The sequence below is a fragment of the Chiloscyllium plagiosum genome, chromosome 16, assembly GCF_004010195.1.
Source record: "Chiloscyllium plagiosum isolate BGI_BamShark_2017 chromosome 16, ASM401019v2, whole genome shotgun sequence".
In the NCBI taxonomy this organism is placed as follows: domain Eukaryota; kingdom Metazoa; phylum Chordata; class Chondrichthyes; order Orectolobiformes; family Hemiscylliidae; genus Chiloscyllium; species Chiloscyllium plagiosum.
This window is the reverse complement of record NC_057725.1, coordinates 37,883,929-37,903,650: the sequence shown is the minus strand read 5'-3', so window position 1 is coordinate 37,903,650 and position 19,722 is coordinate 37,883,929. Positions and strand designations below refer to the sequence as shown.

Genomic DNA, 19,722 nt, shown 5'->3' with positions numbered 1-19,722 from the left:
AGGAGGCCATCTGGGTTGTACGGTATTGGAATTGGTCCTCCTGAGAGCAGATGTGGCGGAGACAAAGGAATTGGGAATATAGAATGGCGTTTTTACAGGGGGCAGGGTGGGAGGAGGTGTAGTCTAGGTAGATGTGGGAGTCGGTCGGTTTATAGTAAATGTCCGTGTTGATTCGGTCACCCGAGATAGAAATGGTAAGGTCTAGGAAGGGGAGGGAGGAGTCTGAGACGGTCCAGGTGAATTTGAAGTCGGGGTGGAAGGTGTTGGTAAAGTGGATGAACTGTTCAACCTCCTTGTGGGAGCACGAGGCAGCGCGATACAGTCATCGATGTAGCGGAGGAAAAGGTGGGGGTGGTGCCATTGTAGCTGCGGAAGATGGAAGCACTAGTTAGGCCCCATTTAGAATACTGTGTCCAATTTTGGACCCCACACCTCAGGAAGGACATACTGGCACTGGAGTGTGTCCAGTGGAGATTCACACTGATGGTCCCTGGAATGATAGGCCTAACATACGATGAATGGCTGAGGATCCTGGGATTGTAAACTCATTTGAGTTTAGAAGGTTGAAGGAAGATCAGTAGAAACTTACAAGGTAATGCATGGCTTAGAAAGGGTGGACGGTGGGAAGTTGTTTCCATTAGGTGGGGAGTCTAGGAGCCATGGGCACAGCCTTAGAATTAAAGGGGTTCAATTTAGAACGGAAATTAGGAGACATTTCTTCAGCCAGAGAGTGATGGGTCTGTGGAATTCATTGCCACGGAGCACAGTGGAGGCTGGGACATTAAATGTCTTCAAGGCAGAGATTGATAAATTCTTGATCTCACAAGGAATTCAGGGCTACGGGGAGAGTGCGGGTAAGTGGAGTTGAAATGCCCATCAGCCATGATTAAGTGGTGGAATGGACTCGATGGGCCGAATGGCCTTACTTCCACTCCTTTTTCTTATGGTCTTCATGGTAATGGTTAAGTGGGAATATGCAGGACCATGAGGTTGCAGATTGTGCCGGAATGCAATTCTGCTGCTGCTGTTAGGCCACAGCGCCTCAAGTATGGCTAGTCTTGAGTTGCTAGATCTGTTTGGTCTTTCCCACTGAGCATGGTGATAGTGCCACATATAATGGAGTGTGTTTTCAATGTGAATGTGAGACTTAATCTCCACAAAGTCTGTGTGATGGTCACTCTTACTGATTCTGTCGTGAACAGATGCATCTGCAGCCGGCAGATTATAAGGATGAGATCAATGATTATAATTCTATTAGTTTTAAAATGGTTATGGAAAAGGATAGATCTGATCTAAAAGTTAACATCCTAATTTGAAGTAAGGCCAATTTTGACAATATTAGGCAAGAACTTTCAAAATTTGATTTGGAGGAAGCTACTCACAGGTTGGGAAGTGGGAGGGCTAAGAAAATGTGAGTTGAGAGACAGTATGTTCCTGTTAGTGTGAAGGCAAGTCTGGTAGGTGTAGAGAATGCTGAATGACTGAGAAACTGAGGCTCTAATCAAGAAAAAGGAGACATGTGTCTTGTATAAACAACTGCGATCAAGTGAGTCTCTAGAGGAGTATAAGGGCAGTAGGGGCACAATGGAGGGATCAGGAGGGTAGGCGGGGACATGAATGAGAACATTGGCAAATAGGGTTGAGAATGCAAAGAGATTCTGGAAGTACATTGAGGGCAAAGGAGTAACTAGGGAGAGAATAGAGCCCCTTGAAGATCATCGTGGCCTTCTATATGTGGAACTACAGGAGATCAGTGAGATACTAAACAAACATTTTGCATCAGTATTTACAGTGGAGAAGGACATGGAAGCTAGGGTCCCTGGGGAAATAAATAGTGATGTCTTGAAAAGTCGTCTTATTACAGAAGAGGAGGTGCTGGAGGTCTTAAACATATAAAGGCAGATAAATATCTGGACCTGATCAGGTGTTTCCCAGACCTTTGTGGGAAGCAAGGAAAGAGACTGCTAGGCCCTTTGCAGAGACACTTGTATCATGGATGACGTGCCGGAGACTGGAGATTGGCTAATGTGGTACCATTATTTCAGAAAGGCTGTAAGGAAAAGTCAAGGAACTATAGACTGGTGAGTCTGACATTGGTAGTGGCTAAATTGTTGGAGGGGATTTAGTGGAGTCACAGGTAGATAGGATAGTGAAGAAGGCATTTTTAGATTAGATTCCCTACCGTATGGAAACAGGCCCTTTGGCCCAACAAGTCCATACCGACCCTCTGAAGAGTAAACCACCCAGACCAATTCCCCATATTCGCCCCTGACTATGGGCAGTTTAGCATGACCAATTCACATAATCTGCACATCTTTGGATTATGAGAGAAAACCAGAGCACCCGGAGGAAACCCAAACAGACACGGGGAGAATGTGTAAACTCCACGCAATCAATCACCCGAGGTTGAAATCGAACCTGGGTCCCTGGCACTGTGAGGCAGCAGTGCTAACCACTGAGCCACTATGACACCCAAATCTTTCCTTTATTGGTATGCTTTCCTTTACTGGTCAGAGCATTGAGTATAGCAGTTGGGACATCATGTTGCGTTTGTACAGGATATTGGTTAGGCCACTTTTGGAATATTGCGTGCAGTTCTGATCTTCCTCCATTGGAAGGATGTTGTGAAACTTGAAAGGGTTCAGACAAAATTTACAAGGATGTTCGTGTGGGTTGCAGGATTTGAGCTATGGGGAGAGGCTGAATAGGCTGGAGCTGTTTTGCCTGGAGCGCCGGAGGCTGAGTGGTGACCTTACAGAGGTTTATAAAATCATGAGAGGTATGGATAGGGTAAATAGGTAAGGTCTTTTCTTTGATGTGGGGAAGTCCAGAACTAGAGGGCATAGGTTTAGGGTGAGAGGGGAAGGTATAAAAGGGACCAAAAGGGCAACATTTTCACACAGAAGGTGGTGTGTGAATGGAATGAGCTGCCAGAGGAAGTGGTGGAAGCTGGTACATTTACAACATTTACAAGGCATCTAGATTGGTATGTGAATAGGAAGGGTTTAGAGGGATATGGGTCAAGTGCTGGCAAATGGAACTAGATTAGGTTGGGATATCTCTTCGGCATGGATGAGTTGGATTGAAGGATCTGTTTCCGTGCTGTACATCTTAGATTCTATTTACATGCATTCGGAAAGGCAAGGGCTAATTAGGGATAGTCAACATGGCTTTGTGTGTGGGAAAGTGTGTCTCACTAACTTGATTGAGCTTTTTGAAGAGGTGACAAAGAAAGTTGATGAAGGCAGAGCGGTAGATGTGGTCTAATGGACTTCAGCAAAGCATTTAACAAGGTTCTGTGTGGTAGACTGATTTTTAAAGTTAGATCACATGGGATCCAGTGGGAGCTAACCAATTTGATGCAAATTTGGCTTGAAGGTTAGAGGGTGGTGGTGGAGGGTTGTTTTTCGGACTAGAGGCCTGAGACTAACGGTGTGCCACAAGAGTTGGTGCTGGGTCCACTGCTCTTCGTCATTTTTATAAATAATTTGGATGTGAACATAGGCGGTATGGTTAAAAAGTTTGCAGATGACACCAAAACAGGTGGTGTAGTGGTCAGTAAAGAAAATTACCGGAATCAATATTGAGAGATAAGATCAACTCTTACTTGGAGCGTTCTGGATTAAACAGGGATAGTTAGCATAATTTTGTTCAGGGAAGGTCATGGTCTTACTAATGTAATTTGAATATTTTGAGGAAGTAGACATTTAGGAGGAGCATGTGAGACTGCTTAGATGAAAAGATGAAGGCAGTGAAGGTGGTAAAAGAAAGGTATGTGAAATAGGTGTAAACGTTGGCTATGAAAAGGAGTCGACAGCTCCTTTCAGTTCAGAAGAATTTGTGCTCATCTCAAAATTGTGATTCTGATTCTGTTTCTATCTACATAAATGTTGCCAGAACTACTGAGTTTCTTCCTGTTTTTATTTCAGGTTCCCAACATCTGCAATATTTTACTTTTATTTAATACCCTGTTTGTTACTTTAGGCAGTTAGATTAGATTACTTACAGTGTGGAAACAGGCCCTTCGGCCCAACAAGTCCACACCGACCCTTCGAAGAGCAACCCACCCAGACCCATTTACCCCTTCACCTAACACTACGGAGAATTTAGTATGGCCAATTCACCTAACCTGTACATTTTTGGATTGGGGGAGGAAACCGGAGCACCCGAAGGAAACCCACGCAGACACGGGGAGAATGTGCAAACTCCACACAGATAGTTGCCTGAGGCGGGATTTGAACCTGGGTCTCTGGCGCTGTGAGGCAGCAGTGCTAACCCCTGTGCCACCGTGCCGCCCACTAAAGTAAATTTGCATTCCACCATCTGCCATGGCAGGATTTGAACCCAGGTCCCCAGAACACTCCCTCATTTGGAATTGAAAGATCTTTATTCAGTTATGAGAAGTGAGTTTTTTTGATGTTGATTCTCTCAAATAAAACTACCTAAAAGAGATCACCATATCATCACCTCATTGCTGTTTGGAGAATTATGGTGTCTGCAAAACAGCTGCAATGTTTACAACAGTCCCAGCTCTAGTTTGTACGTCACCCAGTCTCAAGCATTTTATACAGATGTACTAAGATTCTATAATCAATACAAAACATGTTGTTTTTGAATTTTTGAATGGTTGAAGGTGAGTTGGGAAGTCTAAGAGGTGTTTCAAATTTCTCAATGGTATATGTATACATTTTCTTCAAATTATTGGTGTTAGGTGCAGGGTATTGTCTCGCTGATGAGAAAAACATATAACTTACATAAGTTAAGCTTTTGGTATACAATTATTAGATCCTTTCATGAGATTTAGGATTTGTCGACAAGGGCAACATTTATTGCTAATTCACAGTTAGCCTTTGTGACATTGTTGCTGAGACGACTTGATGGTTCAATGGCTTAGGCTGTTACCACGAACAATTAATATTGATATCTGGATCTGGAGGCAAATATAGGACAAATCAGCTGAGGATGTTGAATTTCCTTTCATATAAGAACATTAATCAAGTGTTTGGTAACAAATGCGTAGGCACATGATGAAACTACCAATGTTGGCTTTTTATTTTAGTTTTTATTGTTTTGATGTCAACACAAATTGCACCCATATATAATCTGCATGTAACACTAAAATGCAAGAATGAGGTAAAATGATGATACAATTAATAGTTTGGGAAAATATTATGATGCAGTTGGTAAGACAAATATCATGACTCATGGAGGTGTTATGCTCGAAATTAAATCCTATTATTCCCAGAATTGTATAAATGTGAAAGATTTATCTCTTCATAACTTAAACATTATGCTTTCTTAAATGTTCCCCTTCACAAACAGGTACACAAAGACAAACATGACATACATATTAAGGGTGGGAAAATGGAAACACAATTTGACAGCACAACTTGGACCATGGGATTCAATGAGTTTTATTTTCTTTAAATAGTTTTTTTGTTCTTGCTGGAGACACAATGTTGTCTACATACCGATGCTGTCCTACCTTGGTTGACAGAGAATTTGTCCTTTCAGTGTCTTTGAAGGTATTTTATTCTTCTCAACAGGGAATTTGCAGAGAAAACTGAGTGGAAAACAGCTAGCCGTCTGTTATTGGAAACTTTCCTAGATCTCTACACAGGGACTGAGAGAGAGAGAGAGAGAGAGAGACAGAAAGACAGACAACAGATTTTTAAAAATAATTTTCTTTGCAGGTTGGGCAGTTCTGTGATGAACCTTTCAGCACATTGCAATGCTCACTTGATCAAGCGCCAGTCGTAGTGTTGTTGTCAAGCAGCTTCATGATGTATGCTTTTGCTCTCACTGTTCCAGGGAAAATACAAGATTGTATTTAACTCGAGATGTGATCCCCAAACATGATTTTTCGAGACTACAACTATCCCTTTGCAAACTCTCCTGGATTTAAAACAATATCTTCCTTTTTTAGTCTGCTATCCAAAAAGTAGGAAATAAAAAGATCTGATCTTTATATAAAAGACAAATGAAATTTAAAACTGAAATTGTGAATCATTACAAATTTGCATATTTATGTCACACCTTTTTTGCACCAGTGATTTAAAATTGCTGCATGATGCCTGGGATTAATAATGGGCTAAAGGACACCTCTACTACCTAACATAGTCTCTGCTGCTTGCTGTGATGGTTCAAGCTACTAATAAAGCAAGGTTTGCAATCTGTCATGATAGTAGTAAGATATGAACAATCAACTTTTGGCCTCCATTGTCTGATTTTAATATTTAAGACCTTTGTGCACTAAAATCCTTTTAAAAAAGATAAAATAAGGTCTTAAAATGGCTATAGTAATAAACTGACCAAAGTTCAAAAATTATTGGAAGTTAGATCTGGATATTCAGTTTGAATTACACATTTTGGATAAGCTTCACATGTAGGAGATGAAAAACTTAGTTGTAAATTATGCAGCTCAGAACACAATGAGGTACCTATATTTCAAGCTATGGTAGATCAGAGAGAAAGATGAACCAGGTCTGGAGAAGGCTTACGCTTTCTGTGTTTTCTCTCATTCTCCCTCAAAGGCCATTACCCAGAGGTAAAGCAAATTGGAGAAATATCCATGCACTAAGAACTCAAATATATCTACAGTTTTCACTGCTGTTGAGGATACAATTATGGTGTCAGGTTTAATCTAGTACCTCAAAGATACCCCAAAGCTTTAAAATTTCATATTCTTTTATCATTTTTTTAACTGGACATGCTCTACTTTTTAATCTTGATAACTGTAATTGTGTGTTTGATGCAGCCTCTTTATTTTACTTGGTGTTAGCAACTAATAAAATTGCTCCTTTTGTTTACTACTCAAGAAACTTTGTAATTTGATTCTGATGAACTGCATTTTTATTTCAACAAGTTATAGCTGCATGTTCAAAATAATTCAAGTTTTGCTGTGGCTAACTGACAGGATTAAAAAGACGGGGGGAGGGGGGGGGGGGGGAACCTATTCACTCCTCTCCTGGTCATAGCATATCATTCTGTCTTATTCTCTCTTGGACAATTTTCACTTCGTCAAACTACTCATTTCAGTCCCTCTGTTATGAATGCCACCCAATTACTGAACATACTTCCTGTATATTACTTTCCAATGTAAATTCTGGATTATCAGCATAACTAATCATTGTACTTTGCCTTTTTTCAGCTCCAGAAGTTCTCAGTGCCCATCAGTATACCCAACAGTGTGACACGTGGAGCATTGGAGTCATTATGTATACATTGTAAGCAACATTTTGAAGGGAATTAAGTGTAAATGCATCCCATAGTGTGCGTAGATATGCATTTTTATATTTCCTGAGTTGCACAGACTCATCAGTAATTAATAGGCTAACTGAAAGATGTTTCAGAAAAATTCTAAATCATTTCAAAATCTGTGTCTATTCAGTGTATTTGAAACTTTTGAGCAAGTTACTGACATGACCTAAAACACCACAATTGGTAATAGCATCGCTTAAAGATATAAAAAAAGTTTATTTTAGAACTATCATGATTTAGAGAGATGGCTAGAAGATAAATTAATATTTCTTGTATTTCTATTCTATCTTTTGTCACAGTCAAATTCCACTTGTTTGTTTTTCCCTTCTATTCCCTGACTTCCATTTCTTTTACAGTGCCCAGTTTTGCCAGTTTTGACTAGCCTGAGTCTGCTATGTTGTTTTAATAGGCATGGCTCTGCTTTTTTTAATAGTAGACAGGCAGGAGGCTGGAAGAACACAGCAGGCCAGGCAGCATCAGAGGTGCAGAAGTCAATGTTTCAGGTGTAATATTGACTTCTGCACCTCCCGATGCTGCCTGGCTTGCTGTGTTCTTCCAGCTTCCTGCCTGTCTACTTTGGATTCCAGCATCTGCAGTTTTTTTGTCTCTAGTCTTCTTTAACAGTCCAGATCTGTTGCCTTATTTTCTTGCAGATTGATTGCCTTGTTCCTTTCTTTTCTTTGAACTGCTATTTGATTATACAGCTGCCAGTGCACCTTGTTTTACAATGATTATTTTTGATTATCATTTGATTTTTTTAAGCCACATTGTCCCATATGAATTCCTACTCTGTATTTACAGAATTTCTCTTCTTCCCTTTTTCTGAACTCTCATTCCCCACTGTGTTGCTCAATTTTCCAACTGTGTCCTTTTTAACCTTCAGACTCTCACCAGACCAAAAGCATTCCAATTTTTTTCCTGCTCCAATCCGTTATTCTTTCAACCTCCTGCATCCCCTAACTCATTTAGTGCTCATCCCTCTAACATTCAGTCTTTTGCCCATTGCTCACTGCGATCCCTCGGAGGAGCAACATAGTTGTGACAAAACTGTGGTTGTGAGGTGGTCCCACCATTTGGAAGGATTGATTTGTAATTTTCAGAGAGATTTTTGCTAAAGTTGAATTATTTTTATTGTGATTAGTTCCAGAATATGTATGTAGGTTTTGCCAGTCTCCTTTGGTTTGACATACTTTGGTATTAATAAAAATGACTTTTTAATTAAAAATATTTTTTAATCCTACCAAAATATAACTAATTCTTTTCAAAACCACAATTAAAATTATGATAGATTAATTTCAATTGAGAAAAATCTTTTATAGTTCAAACATAAAAGCTGCAGTATGTGTATAATTAACACAAACTGTCATTTCTAGTTAAAAATCACACAACACCAGGTTATAGTCCAACAGTATAAGCTCCACAACCACCTGATGAAGGAACAGCACTCCAAAAGCTAGTGCTTCCAAATAAACCTGTTGGACTATAAGCTGGTGATTTTGCTGGTCATTGTGTGATTTTTAATTTTCTACATCCCAGTCCAACACTGGAATCTCCAAATCATGTAATTTCTAGAGTTTCTTTTTCTGTTCCAATACTTTTTGAAGCACAGTCAAGCATCCATGATCTCTGAATGCTTCTTATGGATATGATCAAAATATAGGATCTTGTAGCTCTGAGCAAAAAAAAATATTTACAAGCCCTGGCTTTTGACAAAGGCTAGTGATTTGTGTTAAAAGCCATATATTCATTTCCATTGCCCTTTTTTTGATCAAACATATTATTTTAAATATCAGTTTTTTTGAATACTGAGGGGGTAAAGTGATATGAAATTGTCTGAAAGAAAAAAATTTTGTTTGAATCCATTGGTTTGCTTGTTTTCTTCGCAAATTAGTACATTCGCCTGACTGGTCATTCAGGCTTAGTTATTTTCATAATTTTTTTGTACTTCTCAATGTCATTTTCCAAGCTGTTTTCCTCACTTCTTCTGTTTCTTTGCTTACTACCTCTTCAATCCTAACATGCACCTATTCCATTTTGAGCCAGTCAATTATATACAGCACCAGAAGTGTGATGGCTAAGGTCTAGCTGTCAGAGGAAGTGATGTCAAGAAGTGAAAGGACAAATAATTGAAATTCTTAATGAAATTATAGTGAAAGTTGATGAAGGGAATGTGGTGGATGTTCATATGAAGTTTAAGAAAGTGTTGAACAACCTACCATGTAAAAGGTAGTTAACAAATTTGGGAATCATGAATGAAAGGATCAACACTGGGTTGGATTAAAAAACATAATTGACTTAAGGATCAAATAATCAAGTTGATAAATGGCTGGAGATGGTAGAATAGGTTATTCTCCCAACAGTTAGTTCTAAGATCTTTTTGTTTTTAAATACATAAGTAACTTTGATATTGGATTACAAAATTAAATTTCTAAATTTGCCAGTATATCAAACTGAATGCCAAACAGTGAGGATGATCTGTGACAGGTCACAGACCAGTAGTATGGGTGAATAAATGGTGGATGGAATTTAATGCAGTCAGCTGTGTTGTGATACATAGAATATACAGTACAGATGATCCCTTTGGCTCATTGCTGTTTTGGTAGTACAGATTCATTAAATGTATAATAATCCCCCTTCCCAGCACTTGATCCATTGCCTCGAATATCATGACATTTCAATTTAGAGTCATAGAGTCATAGAGATGTACAGCATGGAAACTGACCGTCCGGTCCAACCCGTCCATGCGACCAGATATCCCAACCCAATCTAGTCACACCCGGCCCATATCCCTCCAAACCCTTCCTATTCATATAACCATCCAAATGCCTCTTAAATGTTACAATTGTACCAGCCTCCACCCATCCTCTGGCAGCTCATTCCATACACGTACCACCATCTGTGTGAAAACGTTGCCCATCTGGTCCAGATCCTGTTGTAATCTGAGGTAACCCTCTTCGCTGTCCACTACACCTCCAATTTTGGTGTCACCTGCAAACTTACTAACTGTACCTCTTATGCTTGCATCCAAATCATTTATGTAAATGACAAAAAGTAGAGGGCCCAGCACTGATCCTTGTGGCACTCCACTAATCACAGGCCTCCAGTCTGAAAAACAACTCTCCACCACCACCCTCTCTCTTTTACCTTTGAGCCAGTTCTTTGAGCCATTTTAACCATGGCTAGGTCTCATTCAAGTATTGTTTTAAAGGTTGTGAGGTTACTGGCCTCAACTTGGCAATAGTGAGGTCTGCAGATGCTGGAAAGTCAACTAGAAAAAACAGCAGTTCAAGCAGCATCTGAGGAACACTGGAGTCAGTTTCAGGTGAAACTTTTCATCAGGGAAGGGGCTGAGAAATAAATAGGGAGGGGTGGATCTGCAGGAAAGGTAGGTGGGATGGCGATAGCTAGATGAAGGTAGAAGGTGATAGTGATTGGTCTGTGGGAAGGGTAGAGTGGATAGATGGGAAGGAAGATGGACCAGTAGAGTTGGGTTAAGGGCGGGGTGGCGAGGGAGTGCTGGACCTGGGATGAGGTGGGTGGGTGGGGAGATTTGAAAGCTGGTGAATTCTGTGTTAAAGCTGTATGGTTGTAAGCTCCCAAGGTGGAAGATGAGGTGGTGTTCTGCCAGTTTGTGTGCATTCCAGACCCCCACCACATTATAGGTGAAAGAAACTTTCCTCAACTCTCTTCTAAACCTCTGGTCTTTCACCTTAAAATTGTGCTGCATTGTTATTGATCCTTCAGGTAAGGGGAGCAGCTGATTTCTAATTATACTGTCATGCCCCTCATAATCTGTATACCTCTTTCAGATGTTCTCCTGACCTCCCCTACTCCCAAACATTCCCTGCTCCAAAGAAAACAGCCTGAACTGCAGCTCTCTTTGTTGCTAAATGCTCCATCCCAAGTAATATCCTGCTGAATCTCCCCTCTGCTCCCTCCAACTACATTCTTCATATAGTGCACTTACCAGAGGTGTACACAGTATCCAGCTGTGGTCTACTGAAAACCTATACAGCTCAACATAACCTTTCTATTCTTATAATGTATGCTTCAACCGATAAAGGGATTTGTGGACAAGCACGCAAAATCTCTTTGTTCCTATTGTCCTACTGTTCATTGCGTATTTCCTTGTCTTGTTACTTCTAAATAGCATCACCTTATATTGATTTGCTGGCATAGTTCTAAACAGTGTGCTGGGTCAGTGGAACCAGAGAAAATACATGTATTTATCTTGAAGACGGCAGGACATATTTAAAGAGCATTTAGCAAAGCAAATAGGGAAGGAAATAGCTTCATAAACAGGTGATAAATATAAAAGGAGCAAAGTTATCCTGAATCTCATAAGCTGTGCTTAGGCCACAACTAAAATATTGGAAAGTAAACATACAGGGCTGTGGGGATCACATTGGGAATTGCTATACAGAGAGCCAGCATAGACTTTATAGGTTGAATTGTGACCTTTTGTGTTCTAAAGGAGTGCATTTCACATAAGATTTACCAATCTACCATCTATGTGTAAACAAAATCAAATTGCTGGAGAAACTCAGCAGACCTGGCAGCATCTGTGGGAAGAAAGCAGAGCTAACATTTCGAGTCCGGTGACACTGTCATCTGTGCTTTTTAAAATTTAGATTTTGTTCTCACTTCATAATTTGATTTTATAATTAGATAACTTGCTTTTACCAGTCTGCTTGCATCATCATAATATGCAGATTATTTGTTTCTTGACCTGTGGCTGTTGAGGAGATGTTAGCCTTCTGTTTTCTTAGCGGACTGCTTTTATTCAGTTTGAACATCTCAGGGCTAGGTAGAGAAACCATAGGGTCTGGTGCTTCTTCAAACTTATCAGCCATACCACAGTTTCCCTCAATGCTTCTCCTACCCACGATTAACCCTCCCTTTCAGATTATTCTGGTACCCAGAATTGGGAACCCTTGCCACATTCAATGCTCCCCCAACTGTTTCTTTCTCTACACACCTTTTCTTTCTTTCTAGTTCTGTGCGTGGAATGTTAAATGGAAGGGGAAGTCAAGGATGATCATGTATTCATGGGATTTCCCAGCATCTTAAAGGAAACATGGGTTGGATTGTGGTTGAACTGTTTTATATAGGTTTATTTTTGGCTTTTGTATTTTGTGCCCCTGTTTATAAAACTCATTGAAAGCTCGGTTTGAGCATGATACATGTTACAACCTTGACTTTGTCAGACAATTGTGCACAACTTGGTTATTCATATTATGCAACCAGCTGTGCCCCTTTGAGTACTTCCTTATCTTGCACGAGTACAAAATTGTAAAATTTTAACCAGGCAGTTCCTACTCTTCTTACTGTATCTCAGACTGCAATCTTAGATTTAAATCTAATAATAGTCAGTATTCACTACAATAATAGCCACTGCATTTTCTGCAGATAGGAGCTCACAACCCTAAATTAGAGATACCATTTTCATCTGCAAGTAATTAATTATCTTAATGACTTTTGATTTTTTTTTGCCCGTTAGCTGAATGTACCTTTTGTTGGCAAGTTTAAAACTCTTCTTTCTTTCTTCCCATTGCAGTTGGCCTCTCCCTCCTACTCTTTGCAGATTCTGTCTCCCCACTCTCCGTCCTTTTTTTAGCTTAGCCCATTCCTCTTGCAGCCTCCTCTCCCTCTCATGTACATCTTCCCTCTCTCTTCCTGCACCCCTTTTGCATCCTCCCTCCCTTTCCCCATTTTTGAATCTTCTCCATCTCTACCTGCTCCTTTGCATCCTCGTTCTCATTTCTTTCCTCTTCTTTGAATCCTCCTTGTTGCTTATCCCTCCTGGTATTCTCCTCTTCCCTTTGCCAACCAGCTGAGAGTCTCCTTTCCTTTCTCCCACTCCCTTACAGCCTTGCTCTCTCTCCAATTCTCTTAGTCTCCCACTCAACCCTCTAACCTTGCAGTAGCCCTTCCTTTCCTCCTTTACTCTTTTGCAGTCAGCACCTACAGCCCCCTTGCAATTTCCCTAGTCCTTCTTGCAACTTCAGAAATCCCAGTATCCTCTCTGTTTCTCTTCATTGTAACACCACGGTTTAGCAGAAACACCCCTCCAGCAGAGGAGATACACAGACTGCAACTGGCGGAGCAGTTTCTCTCGAATTGTACTTCTAGGAGTAACTTTTCTCTGGCCACCCCATACTTAAATTTTCCTGTGCCCTGACTTGGGGATCTTGTGGATATTCTTGAACATTGGTGACTCCTGTTGCTGTTTAATGGATCCAGTCTTCATGGGAAGAAACATGACTAAGGGTGGATTACAACACCCAGAATGGATCCTGGCTGTTTATACCACTGGCCACAGAAACTCGGGCCATCCTTCCAGGATAATTGGATCTCAAGTACTGGAATTTTGTGCCATTCACTGTGTGCTCGTTTGTGAGCATTCTATGACCATTGAGAGAAGGTGTTGCTACTCATACCCTGGTGACAGAAACCCTGATGATTATTGCCATATTCACACCTTTCTCCGAGGCAGTAGTGCTGAGAGACAGGTTAGGGAACTGGTGAGCACAATTTTATCAAATTCAGTTTGTTTTGGATGTTCACTGACATATTTCTAATATTAACTGTCATACAACAATCGGGGTGGATGAGAAAACCTTGACTTTTTTTCTCATATTCAACACTTTGGTACTTAAACCTAGTTGCTGTGGTTGTAAGAAGTTAAAAATCACAGCACCAGGTTATAGTCCAACAGGTTTATTTGGAAGCACTAGCTTTCGAAACACTGCTTCTTCATCAGGTGGTTGTGAAGCAAGACACAGAATTTATAGCAAAAGATGACAGTGATACAATGATACATTGAACAAGCCTAGATTGTTAAGTCTTTCATCTTTTAGAATGGGTTTGCTGGTTTCAGTTCTTTAATATGTAAATCACAGAACTTCTTTTAAGTCACATTCTCATGATAAGTTTACAACAAAAGGTGACATCTCAGCTCAGACAGTGCCTTAAAGGTGTGAAGTGAGAATCTGTCTGTGTCCCAATCTTGAGTCAAACTGGTTCTATTTCCAAAGTGGAATTTATAAATATTATATGGATTGTCTGCCTGTTTGCAGGTTCTGCATTTTTTGAGCAAAATAGAAGGTATCTGCAAATATAATTCTGCAAGTACAAATTCACCCCATAATCTTGTGTGTGCATGTACAACACAGAGAGACAGAGTGAGTGTGTGAGTGCACGTGAGAGAGTGTGTGTTTGCATCTGTGCAAGCTTAGTAAAGTGTGAGTGTGATGGGGCATAAGTCTGTGAGAGGGTGCGTGCGTGGGTTTGAGTGTGGGAGGGGAATGTGTGTGCATATGAGAGAAGGTCTGCGTGAGTGTGTGAGTATGTAAGAGTATGTGTGTGCGCTCGCTTGCGAGACTATAGTGCAGTGGGGTCACCTGCAGTGTGACATGAACCCAAGATCCCAGTTGAGGCCATCCTCACGGGTATCAAACTTGGTTATCAGCCTCTGCTAGGCCACTTTGTATTGTTGCCTGGCCCGAAGTCTGCCTTGGAGGATGGTCACCCAAAAATCCAAGGCCAAATGTCCCAGACCGGTGAAGTGTTCCCGACTGGGAGGGAGCACCCCCGCCTGGTGATTGTTGGGCAGTGCCCATTCATAGCGTCTGCTACATCTCATCAATGTACCATGCCTCAGGGCATCCTTGCCTGCAGTGTGTTAGATAGACAACGTTGGCCGAGTCACATGAGACCTGTTGTGTACACGCTAGGTGGTGTTCCTAGGTGTAATGGTGGTATCCGTGTCGATACTCTGACACGTCTTACAGTGGTTGCATGATAGGGTCGTACGGTGTTGTGGTCGATGTTGTCCTTAAGGCTGCGTAGTTTGCTGTGAGCAATGACCTGTTTAAGGTTTGGTGGTTGTTTAAAAGCGAGAAGATCTTGACCTTCCTTACACCTCCACTTCTCGCCTTGGTTTGTTCAATGTATCAATGTATCACTAATCTTTTGCAATAAATTCTGTGTTTTATGGTCCTGCTTCACAACCACCTGATGAAGAAGCAGCGCTCCAAAAGCTAGTGCTTCCAAATAAAAGTGATGGACTGTGAGAAACTAAGCTCACTCACTTCAATAATTTCGGTCTGAGACAAGATCTGAATCAATAGTGTCATTTATTTCGTTCTTGCAAGAAGGGTTTGGTGTCTACTATATACAAAGGCAGTCACACACACACACTGAATTCAACTAGTACACAATTTATGTAATTTGTTTCCCTTCTCTCCTCCCATTGCTCCTCACCTGTTTACATCTCCCACTTCTCTAAGACCGGTGCCCATTACTCTTGTTTATCTCTTGCCTTATCCGGCCCTGTCTGTGACAAAATGCTTATTTCTGGCCTCACAAGGCCGTTTGACCACCTCCCTCTGTGGTCCATTGTTAGGTATATCCCCCTTCACTACCATCCATTTCCCTTACTTATGACCTCATGACTTCTTGATTGTGGTTTGTTCCTGTTTTTGCAGAAGCGGGAAATAGATGCTTATAACTATTGTTTGTACAGGCATATCTAGCTTAACCCCCCTCCCCTCACAGCGCCTTATCTATTTGTCTGTAACATCTACCATTGTTTGCAGGCACATTTCATTCTTGCATGCACATTTTAGCTAATACAAAAACAATTGTGTATTTCCTTCACATAGTTTTCATTCTTGTTGACTCAGCTCTTGGCTGAAACAATTATATACTGGTGTGAGTTCATTTACCCTGCATAAGTAATTATGATTGCAGAAGTAACACTACTTTACCTATATCCCACATGGACTATAACTTGATGTTGTGATTTTTAACTTTGTCCACCTCAGTCCAACATCGGACCCTCTAAATCGGTTGTAAGAAGTCATTTGATCAGAAAATACTCAGAATAGGCCTTAATATTTTATTCCATCCAAATTTATTGCTAGCCTAGTTAATGCTATTACATTATATTTGTTAGCTTTATGGTTGGCTAGTAGTAGAAATTAATATTTTTGAAAGGCGAAATAGATATTGTAATTCTAGGTAATTCCATGTGTAACATCATTATTCACTTGAGCTGAGGGAGTGCATTAAACTGTTTGTACGATAACTGTTCGACTTCATTTAAAAAAGGTTAGATGGCAAACTGAGGACAAAGCAATTGAAAAGGTTGTGACATTTCAGACAAAGATTCTTCATTTGTAATCTGTTGCAATCAGCAGCTTTGTTGCCTATGATTAAGTGTAACTGTTAGGCCCAAGAGCTAAATTTCTTATGCTATAATTCTGAATGGCATACTATTGAGGGGGTTTAGAAGTACTGTTAATTACAAATAAAGTTAAAATATCACCCACCTGTTTTCATACAGGCTTTCAGGAGATCCACCATTTGTGGCCAACTCAGAAGAGAAGCTTACTGAGTTGGTAAACAAAGGAGAACTACACTTTGATGATTCAATTTTACAGCAAATCAGTGATGGTGGTAAGTGGAAAATTACAATTTTTAATCATCCTGATTTAGATTTGGATCAAAGTTTGCTGTTAAGTATAAATATGCCGCTGCAGGGGAGGTGATGGCCTAGTGTTATTATCACTAGACTATTAAGCCAGAGACTGAGGTCATGTTCTGGTGACCCAGGTTCAAATCCCATCATGGTAGATGATGGTGGCATTTGAAATCAGTTTTAAAAATGTAGAATGAAGAGTCTACTGTGAGACCATTGCTGGTTGTTTGAAAAGCCGACCTGGTTCAATCATGTCCTTTTTAAGGAAACGAAATTTGACTTTCAATCTTACAGCAATGTGGCTGACTCTGGACAATTAGGGATGGGCAATAAATACTGGCCTGGTCAGGGATGCCCACATCCTATGAATGAATAAAAAAAAAGGATCATGGACACTGGATGCTATTATTTGGAAAGAAAAAGTTAAGGGATGAAATTTTCAGTTTGCCACCACTTAACCAAATCAAGGAAATTTGCAGTACTATATATTTTGAAATTTATAATAGAAACTGTAGTATTTTAAGGTTTTGTCTTGTCTTTTAGAATCAGTTCAATTGTTGTTTTATTATGCATGTTTGGTTTCATAAACTAATTAGAATTCAAAAAGCAGAGGTGGTTATGCCTATGACTGAACTAGACTCGCAATTTGTTTAGAATTATGTGATTATGACTCCCTCAAAAGCAAGTAACTTTGGTGACATTACAAATTTGTAACAACAATAGTAGTAAAGATCAAAGGTGTGCAAGCGTTCTTTTTTTAAAGAAAAGTATTCTGATTAAAACCCAATTTGAAAACCAACAGTTTTGTTCAGGTTAAAAAAAAAATGTGACGTGTAATCTTGTTACTATTCTTAAGACTTTTGCTCCCCTACACTCCGCTTTTGTGTATGTTTTTTTAAATAGCACTGCTATGCTCCAGAGTTAATAAAAACATTATTTATTGAGTTTTTCTTCTCTCTGCTCTTTGCAGCAAAAGATGTGCTGTCTCGTCTTTTAAAAGTGGATCCTGCCCATAGAATCACAGCCAATGAGCTTCTTGACAACCCATGGGTCACGGTAAATCTGTAACTAATGTAGTTTGAGAAACTGTACGTAATTAAATATGGACAACAGACAAAAAGGCTACTCCTTCTAACTCTCAAACATTTTCTTCACAAGAGTATTCAAGTACTTGTGTATTCAAAGTATTTAATTTTGCAGAATAAAACCAGAAAACCTTTTAGCAGGACATTCACTGCTGCAATTTTTTACTCCCAGAGAAAGAGCAGACCAAGAAGACTGGGATCATCTTGGTGTCCAGTGATGATCCTGTAAAGGTTACTAATGACTGGTAGTAATATTCCAAAGACCTGTTTGTGAATATTCAGTTCAGTTTTGACCTTTACTTAAAGAAGGATGTCAGTGCATCTGATGAGGTTCAGAGAAGGTTTGCTAGATTGATACTTGGAATAAGTCGCTTGCCTTATGAAGTAGGTTAGATAGACTAGGCTTGATTCCACTGATGTTTAGAAGAGTGAGGGATTACTTCAGAAGTGTATAAGATCCTCATGCTCTTGAGGAGGTGGATGTGAAAATTATGTTTCCTTTTATGGATGAGTCTAGCACTGTTTTAAAATTATGGGTAACTCTTAAGATAGAAATTATTTTTCTACCTCTCTATCAGAGGGCTATCTAACTTTAAAACTTTCTACTTCAGAAGGTCAAGAACATTGAATATTTACAAGATAGATCTAGATAGATTCTTTTTAGGCAGGATATTTGGATAGATGGGATTGTGGAATTTGAATCACAAATCAGCCATGATTATATCGAAAGGTGGAGCAGGCTCAAGGGGCCGAATGGTCTACAGCTGCTCCTATTTGATACGTTTGTATCACAGTAAAGTTAGCTGATGGAAGCAGACTCTGGAAAATAGGTTAGGTGCTCAAATTTTGACTCCTAAGATAAACATAGACTTGTGTGAGGACAAACTTGCAGACTTAAAATGTTTCTTAAACTTTGTTTCTGCAGTGAAAATGTATGGAGATAAGACATCGGAGCAGAAGTTGGACCATTCAGCCCATTGAGTCTGCTCTGCTATTCAGTCATGACTGGTGTTTCTCAACCCCATTCTCTCGCTTTCTCCCTGTAATCCTTGATTCCCTTGATACTGAAGAACCTATCTATCCCAGTCTTAAATATACTCAATGACCTGGCCTCCACAGCCTTCTGTGGCAATGAATTCCATAGATTCACCAGTCTGGCTGAAGAAGTTTCTCCCTATCTCAGCTCTAAAAGGTCTTCCCTTTACTCTACTCTAAGGCTGTGCCCTTGGGTCCTAGTCTCTCATACCAATGAAACATCTTCCCAACATCCACTCTGTCCAGACAATTCGGTATTCTGAATGTTTCAAGTGGAGCCAACCTCACCTTTCTCAACTCCATGGAGTATAGGCCTAGAGTTCTCAAATGTTCCTCATATGATAAGCTTTTCATTCCTAGGACTATTCTCATAAACCTCCTCTGAAAACGCTCCAAAGCCAGTACATCCTCTCTGAGATATGGCACCCAAAACTGCACACAATACTCCAAATGTGGTCTGATCAAAGCCTTATAGAGCTTCAGAAGCACATCCCTGTTTTTATATTCAAGTCCTCTCAAAATAAATGCCATCATTACCTTTGCCTTCCTAACTACTGACTCAACCTGCAAGTTTATCTTGAGACAATCCTGGACTAGAACTCCCAAGTCAGACTTCTGAATTTTCTCCCCATTTAGAAAATAGTCTATGCCTGGACCTCTCCATCTCCATTAACGACGACTGACTTGACACCGACATTTTTCACAAACCCACCGATTCCCACAGCTACCTGGATTACACCTCTTCCCACCCTACCTCCTGCAAAAAATGCCATCCCGTATTCCCAATTCCTCCGCCTCCGCCGTTTCTGCTCCCAGGAGGACCAGTTCCACCACAGAACACACCAAATGGCCTCCTTC

At 40.2% G+C, this 19,722-nt stretch overlaps 1 protein-coding gene across 10 annotated transcripts in view; it reads left to right on the top strand.

Moving 5' to 3' along the window:
- Positions 1-19,722, top strand: part of stk33 (serine/threonine kinase 33) — a 166,739-nt gene that overhangs the window by 110,842 nt on the left and 36,175 nt on the right. For all 10 annotated transcript variants that reach the window (XM_043705845.1, XM_043705842.1, XM_043705840.1 and 7 more), the window contains 3 exons: positions 7,151-7,226; positions 16,610-16,722; positions 17,715-17,800. In XM_043705845.1, the coding sequence (XP_043561780.1) occupies positions 7,151-7,226; positions 16,610-16,722; positions 17,715-17,800 (275 nt within the window). The remainder of the gene's footprint in view (positions 1-7,150; positions 7,227-16,609; positions 16,723-17,714; positions 17,801-19,722) is intronic.